Here is a 20,772-nt window from a genome sequence, read left to right on the forward strand (position 1 = left end):
CTTTGTATTGATTCTAAAATAGAAGGTAAGGGTTAAAAAAAGAGCATTTATCAAATGTTTACTGCTCATCAAGCACTGGTACAAGATACAAAGAGATGGAGGGATGTTACTTTGATCCCCTTGGACTCTGTAAAATGAGGGGGTTGGCCCAAGATCCTTTCTTGCTGTCAACCTATGACCCTATAAAAGAAGATGGAGGTGAGAAGAGGGAAACCTCCTCTGGAGCCAAGCCCCTTTTACTTTTCTGGTCTTCTGACATCTTACTCCTTTCTACACATTCTTTAATGGAGCAACAATGACCTAAGTGACTCTCTTCCATGCTCTACACTCAGTGCTCCCAGGTGCTAGGTACCCCCAGACCTCACTGCTTCTTCCCTTACTGACTAGGCCCTGGAATTGCTGGTAGTGGGCAGTAGCTGCCAGAATGGCAAGGCTTGAGAAGGACCAGGAAGGGTGGTCAGGGAGGAGAAGAATTTATTAAGGAAGGGGCAGCTAGGTAACATGGTGGATAGTGTGTCAGGCCTATGGTTGGGAGGATCTGGGATCAAATCTGGCCTCAGACACTTCTTAGCTGTGTGACTGTGGACAAATCACTTAACCCCCGTTGCCTAGCCCTTCCTGCTCTTCTGCCTTGGAACTGATACTTATTTTTGATTCTAAGACAGAAGGTAAAGGTTTAAAATAAAAGAATCAAGCACAGACTCTGTCAGGTACTGTGTAAAAAAAAAGCCCCCAAAACCAACAACCTCAAAGCAAAAAATTTGTGTCCGAGTTTTATGAGAAAAATTGTGTGAGAGCAAGAGTGTGGGAGAGAGAATCCTTGGGAGTGAATGTGTATATGCAAGTGTAAGTGATGTATGTGAGCCTGAATGAGTGTGTGATAATGAATACAAGTGAATTAATGAGGTTAGAGCCTGTCAAAGAGGAAAGAGAAGGAGCTATATGAGTGAGTCAGTGTAAAGACAGGTATTTGGGACTGAATATGAAGGGAGGAAAAAGGAACAAATGAAGGAGATAGAAAGGTTGGCAGGGAAAATAGAAAATGACTATTTGTAACCACAGTTTTTTTTTAATTAAACAAATGAATAAAGACCCTTACCTTCTGTCTTAGTAACAGTTCTAAGACAAAAGGGCTGCAAGGGCTAGACAATCAGGTTAAGTGACTTGCCCAGGGAAACACAGCAAGAAAGTGTCTGAGGACGTGATTGGATGTGATAAGTTCATTCTATGAGACTGACATTCTAGCCCAAACGGCTACATCTTCTAAAGAGTTTAGAATGCTTTCTGTCTTGTCTCTGGGTTTTGAGATAGGGGTGAGATGTTTAATCTAGGCCTAGAATGCTGGAGTGACTTGTTTAAGGTCACAAAGCACACTAAGAACAGAATTCAGAAATTCAGAAATGGATCTTGTGGCATAGCTCTACACCTTGAAACTGCAACGAAGAATTTTTTTGAAACCTGAGAAAAGGTATGGGAGGGGGGTCACTTGTGTCAGAACCCCAAGGAAGAAAACATGCTCTGTTATCCTGCTGTTGGGGTCCCTTAATTTTCAGCACTGAGGGCAAACTCCCCAATTATCACACCCTAGTTATGCCTATGCTCCATCCTAACCACTGGATTATCTTGGCAGATAAGTACTGTGAGATCTCTTGGTGCTAGAAGGTAACAGCAATCCAGCAGCAAATGCTAGGAATCCCCTTATTCATAGAATAAAGGGAAATGACAAGAAAAACGAATCTCAGAGTGAGAGCTTATCTCTCTTGCTGACAGGAGAAAGATAAGCATCAAATAAAGGCTATGATTTCAATAAGGTTTCTCATAGCCCTTCCAGCACAGGCAGAATTAGCCAGGCTCCTTCCTTCCTCCCTTTCTTTGGCTGGGCCATGTAGATTGATTGCCCAGTTTTATTAAGGACAAAGTGCTTTTTGATAGTGTAAGGGAAGCTGCTCCCTGGGGCAGGGATTCCAGCCCCCTGCGCTCCCTGTGCATCGATCACCAAGGCTTCCATGTCCTGAGCTGAGCAGAACAGAGCCAGGGCTTTGCCAAGGGATAAGCACTGAGGTTCTAAAAGGAGGGCACTCCCCACTCCTGTTAGGTCAGTTAATGCAAAACTTAGAGCTCTTGGATCTTCTAACCCTTCCCTCATTCAAAAGAGATCAGGCACTATCTAGGCACTTCTCCCTATCAGGAGAGAATGTTCTTTTGTAAGCTGCTCCTGGGAGCCCACTACACAGTATCTTGGGACATGGACCAGCTAGAATATGAACAAGATGCTATAAAGGGAATGTCATCCCAGGGACTTTCCTCAAATACAGTCCTAGGTCAATTCCCCACCCCTAACATTCCCTACTCAGAAAGCTTCAATGGTTTCTCTATTTATTCATTCTAGAGTAAAATATAGAACCTTCCAGCTGGCATTTTAAGGTCTTCACAAACTGGAACCTACTTAACTTTTTGATCTTTTCTTCATATGACTTCACACGCTCTCCATTTCAGAAAAACTGGCCTGTTAGCTGCTTTCCAATAAATAGTATTCCTTTTTAGTCCTCCAGCTTTGTCTAAATGGGGTACTAAATGGAACCCCTTTTTTGAAATGTGTTTTCTCTTTGCCTTGTAAAATTCCTAGCTTTCTTCAAAGCAGAACTCATGTTTCCCCTACAAAAAGCTTTTCCGGACCCATCAGTTATTAGCACTCCCACTATTTATTGAAATGATCCTGTATTTCTTTTTATGTGTTTTGAATGCATATGTATAAACTATGTTGTCCCTCCAGTAGAATGTGGGTTCCTTGAGGGCAAGGACTGTAGAATAATCTTTGTATTTGCATTTCCAAATGCTAGAGAAATGCTTTTTTTTTTAACTGTTACCTTCCATCTTAGAATCAATACTGTGTATTGGTTCTAAGGCAGAAGAGCAGTAAGGGCTAGGCAGATCATCATAGAAATTGAAGGGATCTGTCAGCTTCAGCCTACCCAAGTATAGGTGGGCATCATTATGCCTAGCTCTGTTGTTAGATCTTCCAAGGAATCTTTTATAATTTTGACAAATGCTTGGGAGATACCTTTATTAAAGAGAACTTAAAATCTCTTAAATCTTAAAGATGGCATTTTGTTCTACCAAATAAAATGTGTGTTTTTTTAAATTATAGTTTTGTGTTCTTTTTATATCTCTCAGTCAGTTGTGTGGTGGTAGAGATGTAAATATCGATCATGGAAGTTTCCTGTTTTCCTCTTCTTTTAAACCTTTACCTTTTGTCTTAGAATTGATACTAAGTATTGGTTCGGAGGCAGAAGACCTAGTGAGGGCTAGGCAATGGGGTTTAAGTGGCTTGCTTAGGGTCTCAAAGCTAGGAAATGACTAAAACCACATTTGAACCCAGGATCTCCCATCTCTAGAACTGACTTTCTCCAATGAGCCACCTAGCTGCCCCTCTTGTTTTCTTCTAATACTGTCATTGATGCCTTGTTGGGGATATTCTCATCAGTTAAGTAGGTCTATAGTTGTAGTAATAAATGAGGTTTTCTCAGTTGCCTTTTTCTATATTAATAGAATATAAATTCTCTCCAATTTTTCATATCTTACCCTCCTTCAGATACCTTGAGACTGGATCCCTCAAAATTATGTCACTTCTAGCACAGACTTCCTCTGCTTATAATTGGTCTAGTCAAACTATTTTTGGGTGGCTAGGTGGGTGGCACAGTGGATAGAATGCTGGGCCTGGAGTCAGGAAGACTCATTTTTCTGAGTTCAAATCTAGCCTCAGATATCTACTAGCTGTGTATCCTTGGCAAAGCCACTTAACCCTGTTTGCCTCAGATTCCTCCTCTGTAAAATGAGCTGGAGAAGAAAATGGCAAACCTCTCCAGCATCTTTGTCAAGAAAACCTCAGCTGCAGTCATGAAGAATCAGACATGACTGAAAAATGACTGAATAAAAGCAATAAGCTGCTTTTCACCTCTTTATCTTTTTCTATGCCATTTCCATTCCTTTTATAAGTACATCTAGGATTGTAAAGTTATTAGAGTATATATATATAAATGGTGGCCCCACTGTCATTGATGTTAAAAAATGTTAGTTATAAAAATTCCTGCAGATTTTTTCCATCTTTGGTTTGCTGGCTGTCCTTTCCCCAGTTTCATCCTTAAATATCCTTGAGATAACTTATTTAGTTGGTTCTTATTCCAAGATTTCCTTAAAATTTTTTTTCTTGGGGGCAACTGGGTGGCTCAGTGGATGGAGAGCCAGGCCTAGAGATGAGAGGTCCAAGGTTCAAATCTGGCCTCGGGCACTTCCCAGTTGTGTGACCCTGGGCAAGTCACTTGACCCCCATTGCCTACCCTTACCACTCCTCTGCCTTGGAGCCAATACATAGTACTGACTCCAAGACAGAAGGTAAGGGTTTAAAAAAATCTTTTCTTCTGTGTAGTTTTNATATATATATATATATATATATAAATGGTGGCCCCACTGTCATTGATGTTAAAAAATGTTAGTTATAAAAATTCCTGCAGATTTTTTCCATCTTTGGTTTGCTGGCTGTCCTTTCCCCAGTTTCATCCTTAAATATCCTCGAGATAACTTATTTAGTTGGTTCTTATTCCAAGATTTCCTTAAAATTTTTTTTCTTGGGGGCAACTGGGTGGCTCAGTGGATGGAGAGCCAGGCCTAGAGATGAGAGGTCCAAGGTTCAAATCTGGCCTCGGGCACTTCCCAGTTGTGTGACCCTGGGCAAGTTACTTGACCCCCATTGCCTACCCTTACCACTCTTCTGCTTTGGAGCCAATACATAGTACTGACTCCAAGACAGAAGGTAAGGGTTTAAAAAAATCTTTTCTTCTGTGTGGTTTTACAAATTGGCTCTTATTACCACCATCCTTATCCATAGTATTTTATGATGTGTGTTTATATTTGAAACTGATATTGCCTTCAGTTACCATATTTTTCTGCTTGATAAGTAAGCAAGCATTTGCTTATTGCCAGATTTTAGGCTCTTTTTGCTATGACAATTTATTTGTATTGATTAAACACATGTATGCAATTATTTAAATAAGTGTTGATATCTTTTTTTTCTATCCATTTCCAATTAATTGACATCAATAACTCATTTCAATAGATCAGGTTGCATTTGTTTTATCTTATGTTGGATTTTTCTTAGTGTTATGTCATGTTTAAAATTTTATTCTTTCTATTAGCATGGTATTCATTTTATTCTTTATAAAATTAGTGGTCTGAGTGTACAGAGATCTAAATCAGAGAGGATGTCAACCTTAGTAATGTGTCATTTCCTGCTTCCTTTTTTTTCTGTGTGATAGTACTAAGTGCTTATTGTGTCCAATACCCACTAATTTTTTTCCTTTAAAAAAGCATTTATGATATGGAGGTATAAAACTTGTGTGGCCTACAAGTTTCTGACCTCACTCATTTTTCCTTTGTGGCTCATATTTTCCCAGGTATTTCTGGTCATTTTCACCTATTCCCATCTCTCTATCAAAGTCACTAGCTATCAAAGTATAGGTTGATTAAAAAAAACACAACCTTACCTTCCACTTCAGAACTGATATGAAGTATTGGTTCCAAGGCAGAAGAGTAGTAAGGGTCAGACATTTGGGGTCAAATGACTTGCCCAGGGTCATATACATATGAGTCCAGATCTGAACTCAGGACCTCCCATCCCCAGGTATGACTCTTTATCTACTGAGCTACTTAGCTGTTCCTTTAAGTTGATTTAATTTGAAGAATCTTATTGAGTTCTTTGTAGATTTTCTCTATTCATCTTCTGCAACAGATATTGTTGTATAACTTTAATTATTTTCACGTTGGTCTTTTGGCATACAGTTTTCATGAGAATTGCAATATGAAATGACCAAATGTCTTAGGAATCATGTCTTTTCTTATCTTTGGATACACAATAAAACCAACTCTGTTAATTCCTTTATTGGTTTTACCAAGGAGTACCTTTCCTTTTTTAATTTGTTTTATTTACATCAGGAATGTAAGATTGATATGATTCAGTTCCTTTAGTAGTTGGTGCTCTTATTGATTGCTGGATAAGAGTCTTACATTAAAGGCAACAATTGCTAAGTTAATGGTTAGAGATGGTCGAAAAGCTATATTTCTTAGCATCTCCTTGCTCCTTTTCTAATCTTCTGTCACATCAGAAGCAGAAAGGGTTCATATAAGACTGAAGGTCATTTACCAAATGGGCCATCCATTTTTTTAAACCCATACTTTCTGTCTCAGAATTGATATGAAGATCAGTTTCAAGGTAGAAGAGTGGTGAGGGCTAGGCAATGGAAGTTAAGTGACTTGCCCAGGGTCACACAGCTAGGAAGTGTCTGAAGTCTGATTTGAACCCAGCATCTCCCATCTCCAGTTCTGGCTCTCTATCCTCTAAACTATCTAGGTGCCCCTAAATGATGAACTTCTCTGTATTTAGCAAGGCTGGTCCTTAGAAAGCAGCCTCAGTCTATCACTTAGAGTCCTTCTTGCTAGGACCCATTCTCTTGTGACATTGCCTTCTAGATCCTTAAATATCTCTATACTATGTTTATGCATCAGAGGATTTTGCACAACCTTAGACAGAATAGATGCTAAAAAATGTTTATTGAATACAACTGAATTGACCAAGTGATGTTAATGGGATCTGAATACATGATTATAGTCCTATGTTCTATGAAAATAGCACAAACAGTGCATATTTAAAAGATTTAAGGACAATATAGTTAAGAGGGAGTCTGGCATAGTCAATAGAGAAATGACATCAGAGGCAGGGAGAATTGGATTAAAATCTTAGCTCGGGCACATATGACTGTGTGACCCTGGGTAAGTCATGTGCTAGGCAATTCTCTTAAGATGGGAGATTGCAAAACTATGGTGGATTTCCATCAGGAAACTGGCATTTTCTTGCTAGGAGTTCCCTACACGAGTGTAACCACAAACCTTGACCAAAAAGGGGGGGGGGTTCCTGGGGTAGGAAGGGTATAAAAAAACCTCTTTCATTTGTATTGTGATATTCAGTTTTATAACATACTCACATCTATTATCTCATTTGTTCTTCTCTGCCCTATGTGGTAGGTAGGACAGGTATTATTATCCCCATCTAACAGAGGACGAATCTGGGACACAGTTCTGAGGTGACTTGAATTAGAATGTTTGTGTTATGAGGTATCTGAGAGGCTAACAACCTGCCCCCACCCCAGCCCTGCCTCATTTTAGAGATGAGGATCAGAGATGCCAAGTGGTTTGGCAAGAGAAGTCAGGAACCTTGATCTCAGCCAGCTAGGTGACAGTGGATAGGGTGCTGGTCCTGGAGTCAGGAGGACACGAAGTCATGTTACCAGCTGTGTGAGGCTGGGTAAATCATTTAACTTGTCTGCCTCAGTTTCCTCATCTATAAAACGGGGATAATAATAGCACCTACCTCCCAGGGTTGTTGTGAGGATTAAATGTGATAATGTTTGTAAAGCGCTGAGCATAGCATCTGGCACATAGTAGGTGTTATATAAATGTTTATTCTCTCCTCAGGTATATCAGGATCTTCCTCTCTTTCCCCTAATCCAGTGGTTCCCAAACTTTTTTGGCCTACCACTCCCTTTCTAGAAAAAAAATATTACTTAGAGCCCCTGGAAATTAATTTTTTAAAAAATTTTAATAGCAATTAATAGGAAAGATAAATGCACCTGTGGCCATCACCGCCCTCATAGATCACTGCAGCACCCACCAGGGGGCAGTGGCACCCACTTTGGGAATCATTGCCCTAAACATTGATTTGTATACAAAGATTCATAGGATTTATAGTTGGAAAGCATGTTGGAGATCATCTTAGAATCAGAAATAACCTTAGTGATTCTCTAGACTACCCTCTTCATTGTACAAATGAGGAAAATGAGGCTCTCAGAGATGAAGAACTTTCCCTTTAAAATGGATCCTAAGTGGCCAGCTGAGATTTGAACCCAGGTCCTCTGGCTCCAAATTTAGCACAATTTACATTTCCCAGAAACAGACTATTTTTCTGTGCCCCAGGACTAGCTTAGCCAAATTCAGAAAGGTTTCACTGCTGGGAAGATGGGTTATAACAACTCCCAAAGACCATCAAAGGTACGGAAGGGTTGAAATAAAAGGGGTTTGACTTCTGTGTCATCATTCATACCTTTTCTTAGAAAGGTCAGTCATAATACTCACCATTTCCAATTGCAGAAAAAAACACTTCAGTTAACAAATACAGCAGGTGGGCCCAGGGAAAAGAAATGGTTTGTTTAAAATGATACAACTATTTAGGGAAAGAGAGGAGGCCAGTGTACAGGTCGCTGGCTCTTGCCCCTGTGTTCTTTCCAAGCTATTTTTGTATCTTATTATGTATTATGAATACAATTATTGTATTATGCAGATATATTATTTGATGTAACTATTCCATGTGATCTTATATATATATATATATATATATATATATATATATATAAAATAAACACAATACTAAACAATATACACACTCTAGACAGGATATGAATAGAATCAACCATAGTCTCTTTCAGTGGGAGCTGTCCAGGGTCTGAGCATCTCCAACATTCTTTGTTCTTCCATGGCTCAAAGAAACACCCGCTTGAGGGACTTCATTTCTCCTTCTCTGGACTCTCTCTTGTCCTTCTACCCCTTTCTCCACACCCCCTCCAGAGGAAATGGTGATAAACTAAGGGATATGGACAAAGATGGCCAAGTTAGGCCTGCAAAGGGAGACGATAGGGAGGTGAGTGTGTGAATGGTGATGATAAAAAGGACTTACTCTTGACGGTGAGGAACATGGACTTGCTGATGTCAGTGCCCACGCCATTGCTGGCCTGGCAGAGGTAATAGCCGATGTCTTCCTCCAGCACATGTCGGATAAGTAGGGAGCTATTGGGAAGGATCTGGATGCGGCCTGTGAGTGGGACAGGGTGATACTGCTGGGGGTTCCCGCTACCTGGAATGGGGTTCAAGGAGAAGCAATTAGTAAGAAAATAGTAGGTAACATCCAGAAATGCAGAGTATCTCTTGTAAAGTATTAGTTGACTGGACAGGTTCCAAGTTTAGCTCCATTTATATTATGGAGAAATAGAGAAGGATCCCCTAGGAACCATTTCATTTTTTTAATTTTTAATTTTAGTTTTTGAATTTTTTCCATGGTTCCATGATTCATGCTTTCTCCCTCCTCTCTTCCCTCCCCATTCTGGAGTTGACCAGCAATTCCATTGGGTTATATAACTCAAATCCTATTTTCATATTATTCATTTTTATAATAGAGTAATCTTTTAAAATCCAAACCCCAAATCCTATACCCATATAAACAAGTGATGAATCATATGTTTTTTTTTTCTGGATTTCTACTCCCACAGTTCCTTCTCTAGATGTGGAAAGCATTCTTTCTCATAAGTCCTTCAGAGTTGTCCTGGATCATTGCATTACTATTAGTAGCAAAGTCTATTACATTTGTTTGTCCCATAATGTTTCAGGTACTGTGTACAATGTTCTCCTGGTTCTGCTTATTTCACTCTGCATCAATTCATGGAGGTCTTTCCAGTTCTTTTAGAAATCAAGCAGTTCATCATCCTAGGAGCCATTTTATAAAGGCTTTCACTATTAGTCACTCTCCCCACAAAATCCTCTTGTTGATGAAGCTCCAAAAAAGAAGTAAATACTAGAAGCTGGCATCTTTGAACTCAGGGAGGACAAGAACAGAAAGGATTTGCTTAAATTCACTCCTATGCAGAAACTGAACTGTCTCTACCCATTGAAGGAAAACTTTTGAGGAAAGAGGCCAATATCAGTCATTTAGAGGCCACTTGGCCAATGGCAGACAATGGTAAATTTAAGAAATAGACTGAAGCCCCAAAGAGTCCATATCAAAAGCAGACCCCACAGTCTCTTACTCACCAGTGGACCTCATATTGCTATATATGATGCCTTAAGATTTATAAAGCAGTTTCTCACTTTTTTCCTTTCCCCTCCTCCAAAAAACAAAAATGAAAATCCCAAAACAAACCAACTCTGCAAGGGAGATGGTGAAAATATTATTTTATCCTAGTTTTACCTATGGAACACTGAGGCTTAGAAAGAATGTAAGTCTTGGGGGGCAAGGACTATTTCCTTTTTGTTTGTCAGTCTCCAAAGCCTGGCATATAGTAGGTGCCTAATAAATACTGACTGATAAAAGAACTTAGTTTACTTGGCTAGAGTTACAGAACAAATACTGAAAATTAGACTTGCACCCAGATCTCCTAATTCCATGATCAGTTTTTTCTTTGATATCATAGTGTTTCACAATATTCCTCTTAGAAAGAACTGTGGGAGCAGAAACACAAAAGAAAAAAAAACTGCTTGACCACATGGGTCGATGGGGATATGATTGGAGATGCAGACTCTAAATCATCACCCTAGTGCAAATATCAATAATAGGGAAATAGGTCTTGATCAATGATACATGTGAAACCCAGTGGAATTGTGTGTTGGCTATGGGAGGGGGGTGAGAAGAGGGGAGGGAAAGAATATGAATCATGTAACCATGGAAAAATGTTCTTAATTAACCAATAAAAAATTTAAAAAAGAAAGGGAAAAAACAATATGCCTCTTAACAGTCATTGTCTGTGAAGGAACATATCAACTAAGAAAACAAGGCTTCAGGACAGCTAGGAGGCCTGAAGATGGGAGGTCCTGGGTTCAAATCTGGTCTCAGACACTTCCTAGCTGGACCCTGGACAAGTCACTTAACCACAGTTGCCTAACCCTTGCTATGCCTCTGCCTTGGAACTGATACTCAGTACCACTTCTAAGAAAGAAGGTAAAAGTTTACAAAAAATGAAAAGAAAACAAGGCTTTGCAGAAAGGCCAGACCTTTTGAGGCTTTCTGTCTCAAATACCAAAGGACATGGCTCAGGAATATGCCCAGCAGTTTGTACCATGAGGTCTAGCTCTTCCCTTTTTTCCCTTGATTCCCAAGAACACTGTCTCTCAGTCCTCACTTCAGATATTTTCATCTGTGGAAGAGGAGTTTAATCAGAGGTCCAAGGGGTACATAAATTGTGGCTGTGTTTGAGGAAGGATCCTGGCATCAGAAAGAGCTGAGATCCTAATGTGAGGTGATCAGAGTTCAGGAAGAGGAGAAAAATTGTGGCACCAGATTATAGAGAGGAGTAGTTTCATAGCATCACTTAATGTAAGGTAGGTGAAGACCTTAGAGCCCACTAAAACAAACCTTATTTTACATACAAAGAAATTGAAGCCTGGAGTGGTATAGTTTAAAAACAATTTCTCCAAGTCAAACACCTTATTGAAGACTGGAAGCCAGATCTTCAGATTAGCAGGTCGGTTTCCTTTCTGGTATACTATTCTACCAGAATGTTTGGTTTCAGATTCTGACCTTGCTAGAAAGTCTAAGTGATTTCCAGGAAATTCTGCTCCAAACTATGGGGCCCAGAGGCTTATGGCTAAAACCAAGGAAGTTCCCTCTTAGACGTGGGAATGTGAGTTTCCCACATATATTCCATGTGGCCAACTAGTGGTGAGCACCACACAGTAAGACACATCATAAGAAAAAAAAAGAGACAGTTCTATTAAAGTGGGAAATTGGGGCAAGTTTCTTTCCAACCTGGAGCTTGGAGATTCCACTACAATATGTATCATGGAGGTGGACAAAGAGAAGCAATGCTCATTTCAAATGGGCTTAATCCATTCAACTTTGTAACTTCTGCCCTGCAGCTGGATTGTTGAGTTAATGGCAGATCAGTTGGATCATACTTCTCATCCCAATCCATCTGCCCCCTCCAGTCACCTACTTGCCATGCAGATACCTCCCTTTCTCTTTGTACTTCCCTCTCTGCTTCCTCTGACCCCAGCTTTCCTGTTTTTACCTGTTGTTCTGAGAACCATAATCAAATAAATATTACCATTGATTCTGAATAGAGTGACCATCCCACTCACCATCCCTGCAACTGCTCAGACAAAAAACTTTCTTCCCTGGTTACATATGGGAAATATGTGTATGGGGAATTCATACACACACACACACACACACACACACACACACACACACACACATATAATCCTTATCTTCTTTTTTAGAATCAATACTGTGTATTGGTTCCAAGGCAGAAAAACGGTAAGGGCTAGGCAATGGGAGTTAAGTGACTTGCCCAGGGTCACCCAGCTAGGAAGTGTCTGAGGCTAGATTTGTACCCAGAACCTCTTGTATCTAGGCCTGGCTCTCAATCTACTGGGTCACCTAGCTGTTCCCACCCCCTCAAATATGTTTTGTCTTACTCTGCTAGGATGCAAGCTCCATGAGGTCAAGGACTATCTTCCTGTTTCGTGTTGTATTTCCAGGACTTAGCACAGTTTCTGATACATAATAAGCCTTAATAAATGCTCTTCATTCATATCATCTGAATCTTTTTTCCTTCTTAGCCCTGGCTCCAGCCTGGGGTCTGTATCCTCTACCTGAAACCATTCACAGCCGCAGTCCCTGTACTTACCTTTGGCATGCTTCCACATGACTTTGGGTGGTGGGTAGCCATCTACGGAGCAGTTCAGCACTCCAGCTTTGCCATAAATACCATCCTGATTGTTGGGCTGTACCACAAATCGAGGTGGGACTAGGGAAGTTGGAGTGGGAAGAAGGGAGGAGAAAAGGCAAATGGATCAGTAACTCATACAAACTTGCTTACAGATTTCCAGCCTGAATCTTAAGGAGAAAGAGGCCACCCTTCCCAATGGCCAACCCTAGTCACATCTCTTGACTGAAACTTATTTCCCTATATAGACATTCCTTTGCAGGAACCAAGAGTCTTTTTCTTTATAGTTCCTAAAGTCATGATATATTGAGAGATTTTGCAAGTCAGGATCAAGAGGCATTTCTCTTTGTATTTTTCTCCCTGCTTCCTCTGACCCCAGCTTTCCTGTTTCCTACCTCTTGTTCTGAGAACCATAATCAAGACCTCAATGGTCAACCACAGTTCCTCCATCCCTATGACCATCTCTGTCCTCTTTCCCATCTCCTGCCCTTCTCCCACATGGCGGTCTCACCTCGCACAATCAACTGCCGTTCACGGCTGACTGTGGCAGCATCGTTGCTGGCAATGCAGGTGTAGTTTCCATTATGTTTGAGGGAGACACTGGAGATCTGGAGAGAACTCATGAATTCCTTGCTCTCGATGGTCACCCCTGAGCCAGAGATGATTACTTGCCCATCTTTCCTCCAGGTGATCCGGATGGGCATGTCTCCAGAGGAGACCACACAGGGGATGTAGAGGAGCTGTCCGATGGACGCAGGAGGAAACTCGAAGGGTTGAATCAGCGGGGGAACTGGACAAGCATGGCAAAAGAAGAGGCACAAGGGAAACAATGTTGAGAAAATATGTCCTTAGCTAGTACCCTTTCGGTCCCTGTTCCAGTTAGGGATGTTCATTGACATGCACTTCCCTGTGGATTCTGAGATATCTCTGTCCTAGGATTGGCTCTGGCCTGAGTGGGAAGCATATAAAAAATTCCTGACAGGAGGTAGATTCTCATTTCAGAATCAAGGCCTCCTTGGTTACTAGTCCATGTAGCTATTCTTACTCATTTCCTGTGAACATCTGACTTGTCTTCCAGGCATCTGACTGCTCACCTTGCCTTGTCCTTCAGGAAGTATATCCTTGATTCTTGCCTGCCTGTCTTTCTATTTATCTTCATGAATTCCAACTCGCTATTTTGCCTCAAATTGTATTTTGCATTTGCAACTGGCCGTTGACCTATCACCAAGTCCCCATTGCCCCATTGTGTCAGGGTACTTGTTGCCCCAGCTCCTTATCACACATCCACAACCCACAACTTCCCGTGGGATCAGTGCTGACATACTGACAGATGTAATGAAACATGCCCCAGTCATGAGACTCTTCCCCATATGGTCCCCACACTGCCTTATTTGAAATCATCCAGATTTATTCTTGTCTCTATCTGTGGAGCTCCCCCTCTCACATCCTTTCACTTTTCAAGGACATGAGACTGGGAGCTTGTTGCATACAGTTTCAGGAGGACTCAGGTGAGAGAGATCCCACAGAAAGACCCAGATCCACACTGGGCCCAGGCAGAGAGACCCTGTGGTCAGCCAGTGAGTGGATAAACATTTATTAAGCATCTACTATGTGTCAGGTACTGTACTGAGTGCTGGGGACACAAAGAAAGTGAAAATACAGCCCCTGCCCTTAAGGAGCTCCCAATCTAAGGGGGGTAGACAGCAAACTACCTCCATGTACAAACAGGCCGTATGCAGGCTAGTTGAAGGTAATAAACTGAAGGCACTAGAATTAAGAGAGATCAGAGAAGGCTTCCTATAGAAAGTGAGGTTTTAGCTGGGACTTGAAGGAAGCCAGGGAAGACAGAAGATAGAGATGACAAGGGAGAGAACTCCAAGGCTGGGAGGCAATGCCAGTTGGAAGATGGGATTCAGGGAACATTGGGGAGGTCAGTGTCATTGAATGGAAGTGTGTGTGTGTGTGTGTGTGTGTGTGTGTGTGTGTGTGTGTGTGTGTGTGTGTGTGTGTGTGTGTGTGTGTGTGTGTGTGTATGTTGGGGCGGGCAGAGATAAAGTATAAAAAGACTAGAAGTTGGGGTAGGTCATGAAGAGCTTTGAGTGCCAAACAGAGGATTTTACATTTTATTTTGGAGATGATAGGGAGCCACTGGAGTTTATTTATTAAAACGATTTTTAAACCTTTACCTTCTGTCTTAGAATCAATACTGTGTATTGGTTCCAAGGCGGAAGAGTGGTAAGGGTAGGCAAAGGGGGTGAAGTGACTTGCCCAGGGTCACATAGCTAGGAAGTGCCTGAGGCCAGATTTGAACCCAGGACCTCCCATCTCTAGTTCTGGCTCTCCATCCACTGAGCCACCCAGTTGCCCCCCTGAATGTTTATTGAGTAGAGGGGTCACATGACCAAACTCACTCTTTAGGAATATCACTTTGACAGCGGAGTGGAGCATGGATTGGAATGTGGAGAGAGTTAGGCAGGGAGAGACCAACCAACAGACTACTGCAATAATCCAGGATTGAGGTGATGAGGGCCTATACCAGGATGATTGCAGAGCCAGAGGAGGGAAGATGGTGTATATGAGAGATGGTATGAAAGTAAAATTAGCAAGACTTGGCAACCAGAGGGGATAGAAAGGGTGAGTGAGACATGGTGGTGAGCAGTTGTGAATGATCTCTGGTTGCAAGTCTGGAATCCTTGACAGGAATTGGGATGATCCAGCTTGGAAAAAGGAAGGCTGATCCAGGGTCTTAAAGTCTCAGAAGGCTATTGGTCAGATTTCTATGCCTCTGCTGGGTACAGAACAAGTGGAAATGGGTTAAAATTGAAGGAGAGAAGCTGAAGAGACATGAAATAGGCAAGTTAGGATGAGAAGGATCTAGATTCTGAGTCCAGACGGACAGATCCCAGAGGGCCCACATCTGCAGAGGGCTCATATAGACAGATTCTAGAGAAGAGTCTAGACACAGAGATCCTATGGAGAGAACCCAGATCCATAGAGTTCCCAAAAAGGAAGAACCCCTATCCCCGTTTCCACAAAAGGGCCCATATCCATGGATGGCTCTGACAAAAAGGGCTCAGGTGGAGACATATAGCTTAGAAAAGAAGGTAGGAAGGAAAGAAAGAAGGAAGAAGAGAAGGAAGGAGATAAACATTTTAAACACTATATTCCAGATTCCATGCTAAAAGCATTACAGATATTATCTCATTTGACCCTGACCAGCCCTGAGTGGCAGTGTGATTATTATCCTCATTTTATAGTTGAGGAAACTGAAGTAGCAGAAGTTAAGTCACTTGCTCAAGATCACATAAATGTCTTGAGGCTAGATTTGAACTTAGGCCTTCCTGATTCTGGGCCCCTCTGCGCTGTCCACTGTGCCACCACTTCTTAAGGGGGACCCTAGACAGACATCCCCAAAGAGCAGAGTAGACAGTGAGCTCCTACAGAAGAGAAGGAGCCCGCAGAGGAACCCTGGGGGAAGTATAGCCTACTTCTTTATGGCTTCCCCTTGGGCAACACTGGACAAGGAGACAGAAAGGCAGTAGACCCTCTCCTGGATAGTATGAGTTGTAGAGCTGTGGTCATTATCTGATGCCATGCGTGGCGCTCCCTCCACTTCCCTCAGACAATTTCTTCTCCTCTGTGCCAAAATCCTAGTTGTGTGTGTGTGTGTGTGTGTGTGTGTGTGTGTGTGTGTGTGTGTGTGTGTGTGTGTGTAGAATCAGGGACTGGTTGGAGCCTGAGTGACTCAGATGGATGTTTCTTTTCCATGCTCTAGATGGAGAGGTAGCCATTATCTTTATGATAACTCAATTAGGCTACAGCAGCTTCTCCAGCAAGTAGGGGGTGGGAGATGAAGAGAGAGGAGCTTAACAAGGGCAAGCACCCAAAAGATGGATGAAAACTCCTTTCTGTAGTCTAATAATCAAATTACAAGCCTGTCCACAGTCCAACAGCCTTCCCTTCAGGCATCACTACTCCTATACCTAGCCCTTTTAGTGGAGCAAAGCTTCCTTGTCTGCTTCTTTACCCCAGTAGCTACTCCCAAAGGCATGACGATGAGACCGGGGGGAGGAAGGGTGAGAGAAGGCAAGAGACTCAGTTTCATCATCATCATAATGCAGGTGTTGATGGACACATGGGGAAAGCTGCCACTAACATGGGGGACTAACTATGCCATTGACTGAGGAAACTTGGTCACACTGGTGGGAGAGTGAGTCACACATTTTAGGAGAATGTTTTGTAGTAGCTGTTCTTATACTACCAACTGAGGCAATATTTCTTTTTTCATGAATTTAATTAATATGTTAATTAATTAATTAATATTTTTAATAGTTACATGAATCATGTTCTTTCCCTCCCTTCTTCTTACTCCCCTCCTGTAGCCAACAAGCAATTCCACTAGGTTTTACATGTGTCCTTGATCAAGACCTATTTCCATATTATTAATATTTGCACTAGGGTGATTGTTTAGTGTCTACATCCCCAATCATATCCCCATCAACCCAAGTGATAAGGAGTTGTTTTTCTTCTGTGTTTCCACTCCCACAGTTCTTCCTCTGGATGTGGATAGCGTTCTTTCTCATAAGTCCCTCAGAGTTGTCCTGGATCATTGCATTGCTGCCAGTTCAGAAGTCCATTACATTCGATTGTATTATCCTTGATAAAAATGAATGAACACTTTCCCACTTTATTTATTTATTTTTAAACCCTTAACTTCTGTGTATTGGCTCCTTGGTGGAAGAGTGGTAAGGGTAGGCAATGGGGGTCAAGTGACTTGCCCAGGGTCACACAGCTGGGAAGTGTCTGAGGCCGGCTTTGAACCTAGGACCTCCCGTCTCTAGGCCTGACTCTCAATCCACTGGGCTACCCAGCTGCCCTCTTCCCACTTTATTTTTCTTGCTTTTGGTGGAGTTCTGAGGAATGGGGCAGGACACTGGTAGAGGGGCTAGTGGACAGGGATAGGTATATGTTGAGTGAGCTCTGCCAGGACTCTCCAGCCTGGACTGACTTTCATAATATCTTGGGGAGCCTTATTCTTTGGAAAGGATAGATCCTCAGAGAGCAAACTTCTAAGAGAAGGCTTTCTGGGCCTCAGGAAAGTGCTCGAATGTCCTAGAATTAGTTAGCTGGAGGGTTCTTTCTCTGTATCACACAGGAGCCAGATCCTGATTTAGTCTCGTGCCAATGCCCCCAGAAGAACGTGGAATGTTCAAATCCAAGCAAAAAGCAAGCCTCAAAAATGACCTTGCATGTGAAAAAAGATAGTTTGGACAAAGAAGCCTTAAAGTCTTTGAAGGCTACGATCAGATTTCTACGTCTTTACTGAGCACAGAACAAGTAGAAATGAGTTGAAATTGAAGTAGGGAAGATGATCAGACATGAAGACTTTTCAAATACTAAGAGTTTGGGATTTTGGGACAAGTCCCAAAAGGAGGTCTTTTGTTTATTTAGTGAACTAAAATATTCAATATGAAGAGCACTGTTCTAGATAATTGGGTAGGGATGAGGGAAAGATATAAAGAATCCCAAGAAAGAGCCCCTGCCTTCAAGGACTAAGGTGGATCCTTAATAGCTCCAAGATCAAATATAAAATCTTTCTTTAGCAACTAAAGCCTTTTATACTTGCCTCCCAACCTCCCTTTCCAGACTAATATCATTATTCCCCTTTTGCACCTTCTATAGCTGAACCAAACTGAGCTTCTTGCTATTGTTCTTCACATACAGCATTTCATTCACCACTTTCCCTAGATGACAAATGCACTCCCTTCCCACCTCTGCACCTTACATTCATTTCTGCACCACGGTAGTTAGCCAGTATAGCATATAAAGCGCTGAACTAGGAGTTAGGAAGATCTGAGTTCAAATCCTCTTTTGGATACCTGTGAGCTTTTAGATACTTGAATCAGACAATTCACTCCATCTCTGTCAGCCTTTGTTTCTTAATATGTAAAATGGGGACAATATCAGCAGCCACCTTTGAGGTCTTTTGGGAATTGAGTTAACAAATATAGAGTGCTTTACTGTGTTATTATTAGGATCCCTAATAATCTTTTAAGGATCAGTTCAAATATCACTCTCTGAATGGACCCTTTCCTGACCTTCTCCCCATCTTATCTTTCCTTCTACTACTAGTGCCTTCAATGTAATAAAATATCTTTTAAGAACTGGGGTCTAGAAGAAGTGCCAAGATGTTAAATACTGATACCAATACCAGGTGAGAACACTTCTCTATTGAATGAATCAGTCTTAGACCTTAGAATAAGTGTGTGTGTGTGTGTGTGTGTGTGTGTGTGTGTCCCCTTAATCAAATTCAAATGTTGTTGAAATCCATTAGATGAATTAGAGTGACTTTACAAAAGAAATGTATTCACATGGATTGAAGAAACTCAGTCATGCCTGAAATCCATATGTACTGGTGGGAGAGTGGGTCACACATTTTTGGGGAATGTTTTGTACTAACTGTTCTTATACTACCACCTTAGGAAATATTTCTTAATAAAAATTAATGAACATTTTTCCACTTTATTTTTCTTGTTTTATTTTGCAACATGCCTAATATAAAATATGTTTTGCATGACCTTTCATGTATAATAGATATTATATTGCTTGTCTTCTCAATAGTTGGGAGAGGAGCTGGAGGGATGGGAGAGAATTTGGAACTCAAAATTTTAAAAATGAATGTTAAAAAATTTAAAATAAAAAAGCTAATTAAGTTTTGCTCACTAAATGTTATGAACTGATAATCATGAGAAGGGAAATACACCAGTGGGGGCTCATTAGCAAACCACCCCCAAATCCTGAAGGGATACTACTAGGCGCTTAGGGGAGCTATGACTGTCAGTCTCCTAGGACCCAACCTGTCAGTACAAATGAAGTTGTTGTACTCTTTAAGGGCAGGGACTGTTTCATTTTTTTCCTATATGTCACCAGAACCAAGCATAGTACCTGCACTATACAGTAGGTGTTTAATAAATATTACTTGATATCTTAATTAAAGAAACACAGAGGGGAAGTGAGGTGACACAATGGAAAGTGTGCTTAGTCTGGAGATGGAAGTCCTAGGTTCAAATCTGGTCTTAGATATTTATAGCTGTGTGACCCTGGGGAAGTCACTTAATCCCAATTGCTTAGTCCTTACTGCTCTTCTGCCTTGGAACCGATACACAATATTGATTCTAAGACAGAAGGTAATTTTTTTTAAGGAAGCCTATAAGATATACATAAATAATTATAGTATGAGTCAGAATATGATAATTGTTATAAGTTGAGAGGAAGGAGAGATTAGGTATGTTTGAGGCTGATCAGGGACAATTTCATGGAGAAAATAGCATTTAATCTAGGCCTTATAGAATGGGCACATTTTCAAGAACATAGAAGGGAAATAATTATAGGTAGATGGCACAGGATGAGCAAAGATAGGGAAGGGAAAAATACAAGTCTCTTAGGGAAAAACCTGTGGTTTTCTCTTCTTTGCTTGTCATCAGGAATAGGATTAGTGGCCAGTCTGGTATGGTTTGGGTGTCACTTAAGAAGAGAACAAATAACTACCCATCCTGGATAGTTTAGACTTGCCTTTGACCCTGGGTGGAGAGCAAAAGGGATTAGTCCAGGTGACTTCCTGGGGACTCTTCTAGATGTACATGGGGAGGGAAGGAGATAATTTTTGGAAGGCTGACTAAAACAAACAACCCCCCCCCCCACAAAAACCTCAACACCTGTGGAATCCTATATTCACTATATCCCTCAGCAACAGAGATAAATTCATGCCCTTAACAATGAAGATCGTTAGTTTCTTTTATGTTTTAATGTTTGATTATTGCCCGAGTTACAGTTTTCCTTTTAGCAAGGCAGCCTTGAGAAGTTGTGGACTTCTACCTTCTACCCTCTCTACTGGGGAAAAATGGTCATACTTCCTTTCTCCCTGTCCCTGTCCCTTTCTCCATCTCTGTCTGTCTGTCTGTCTCTGTCTTTCCCTGTCTCTCTCTCTGTCTCTGTCTCTCTCTCTGTCTCTGTCTCTCTCTGTCTCTCTCTCTGTCTCTCTCTGTCTGTCTCTCTCTGTCTCTCTCTCTCTCTCTGTCTCTCTCTCTCTCTGTCTCTGTCTCTCTCTGTCTCTCTGTCTCTCTCTGTCTCTCTCTGTCTCTCTCTGTCTCTGTCTCTCTCTGTCTCTCTCTGTCTCTGTCTCTCTGTCTCTGTCTCTGTCTCTCTCTCTCTCTCTCTCTCTCTCTCTCTCTCT

General features: G+C 41.4%; 1 protein-coding gene across 1 annotated transcript in view; it reads right to left on the minus strand.

Annotated features, from left to right (window-relative positions):
• The window catches only part of DSCAML1 (DS cell adhesion molecule like 1), a 542,818-nt gene that overhangs the window by 90,592 nt on the left and 431,454 nt on the right, over positions 1-20,772 (minus strand). The window contains exons 9-11 of the mRNA XM_044669027.1: positions 13,051-13,329; positions 12,501-12,620; positions 8,780-8,956 (exon numbers count right to left, since the gene is read on the minus strand). Of these exons, the coding sequence (XP_044524962.1) occupies positions 8,780-8,956; positions 12,501-12,620; positions 13,051-13,329 (576 nt within the window). The remainder of the gene's footprint in view (positions 1-8,779; positions 8,957-12,500; positions 12,621-13,050; positions 13,330-20,772) is intronic.

This window comes from Gracilinanus agilis, chromosome 3, assembly GCF_016433145.1.
Source record: "Gracilinanus agilis isolate LMUSP501 chromosome 3, AgileGrace, whole genome shotgun sequence".
NCBI classification, from domain to species: domain Eukaryota; kingdom Metazoa; phylum Chordata; class Mammalia; order Didelphimorphia; family Didelphidae; genus Gracilinanus; species Gracilinanus agilis.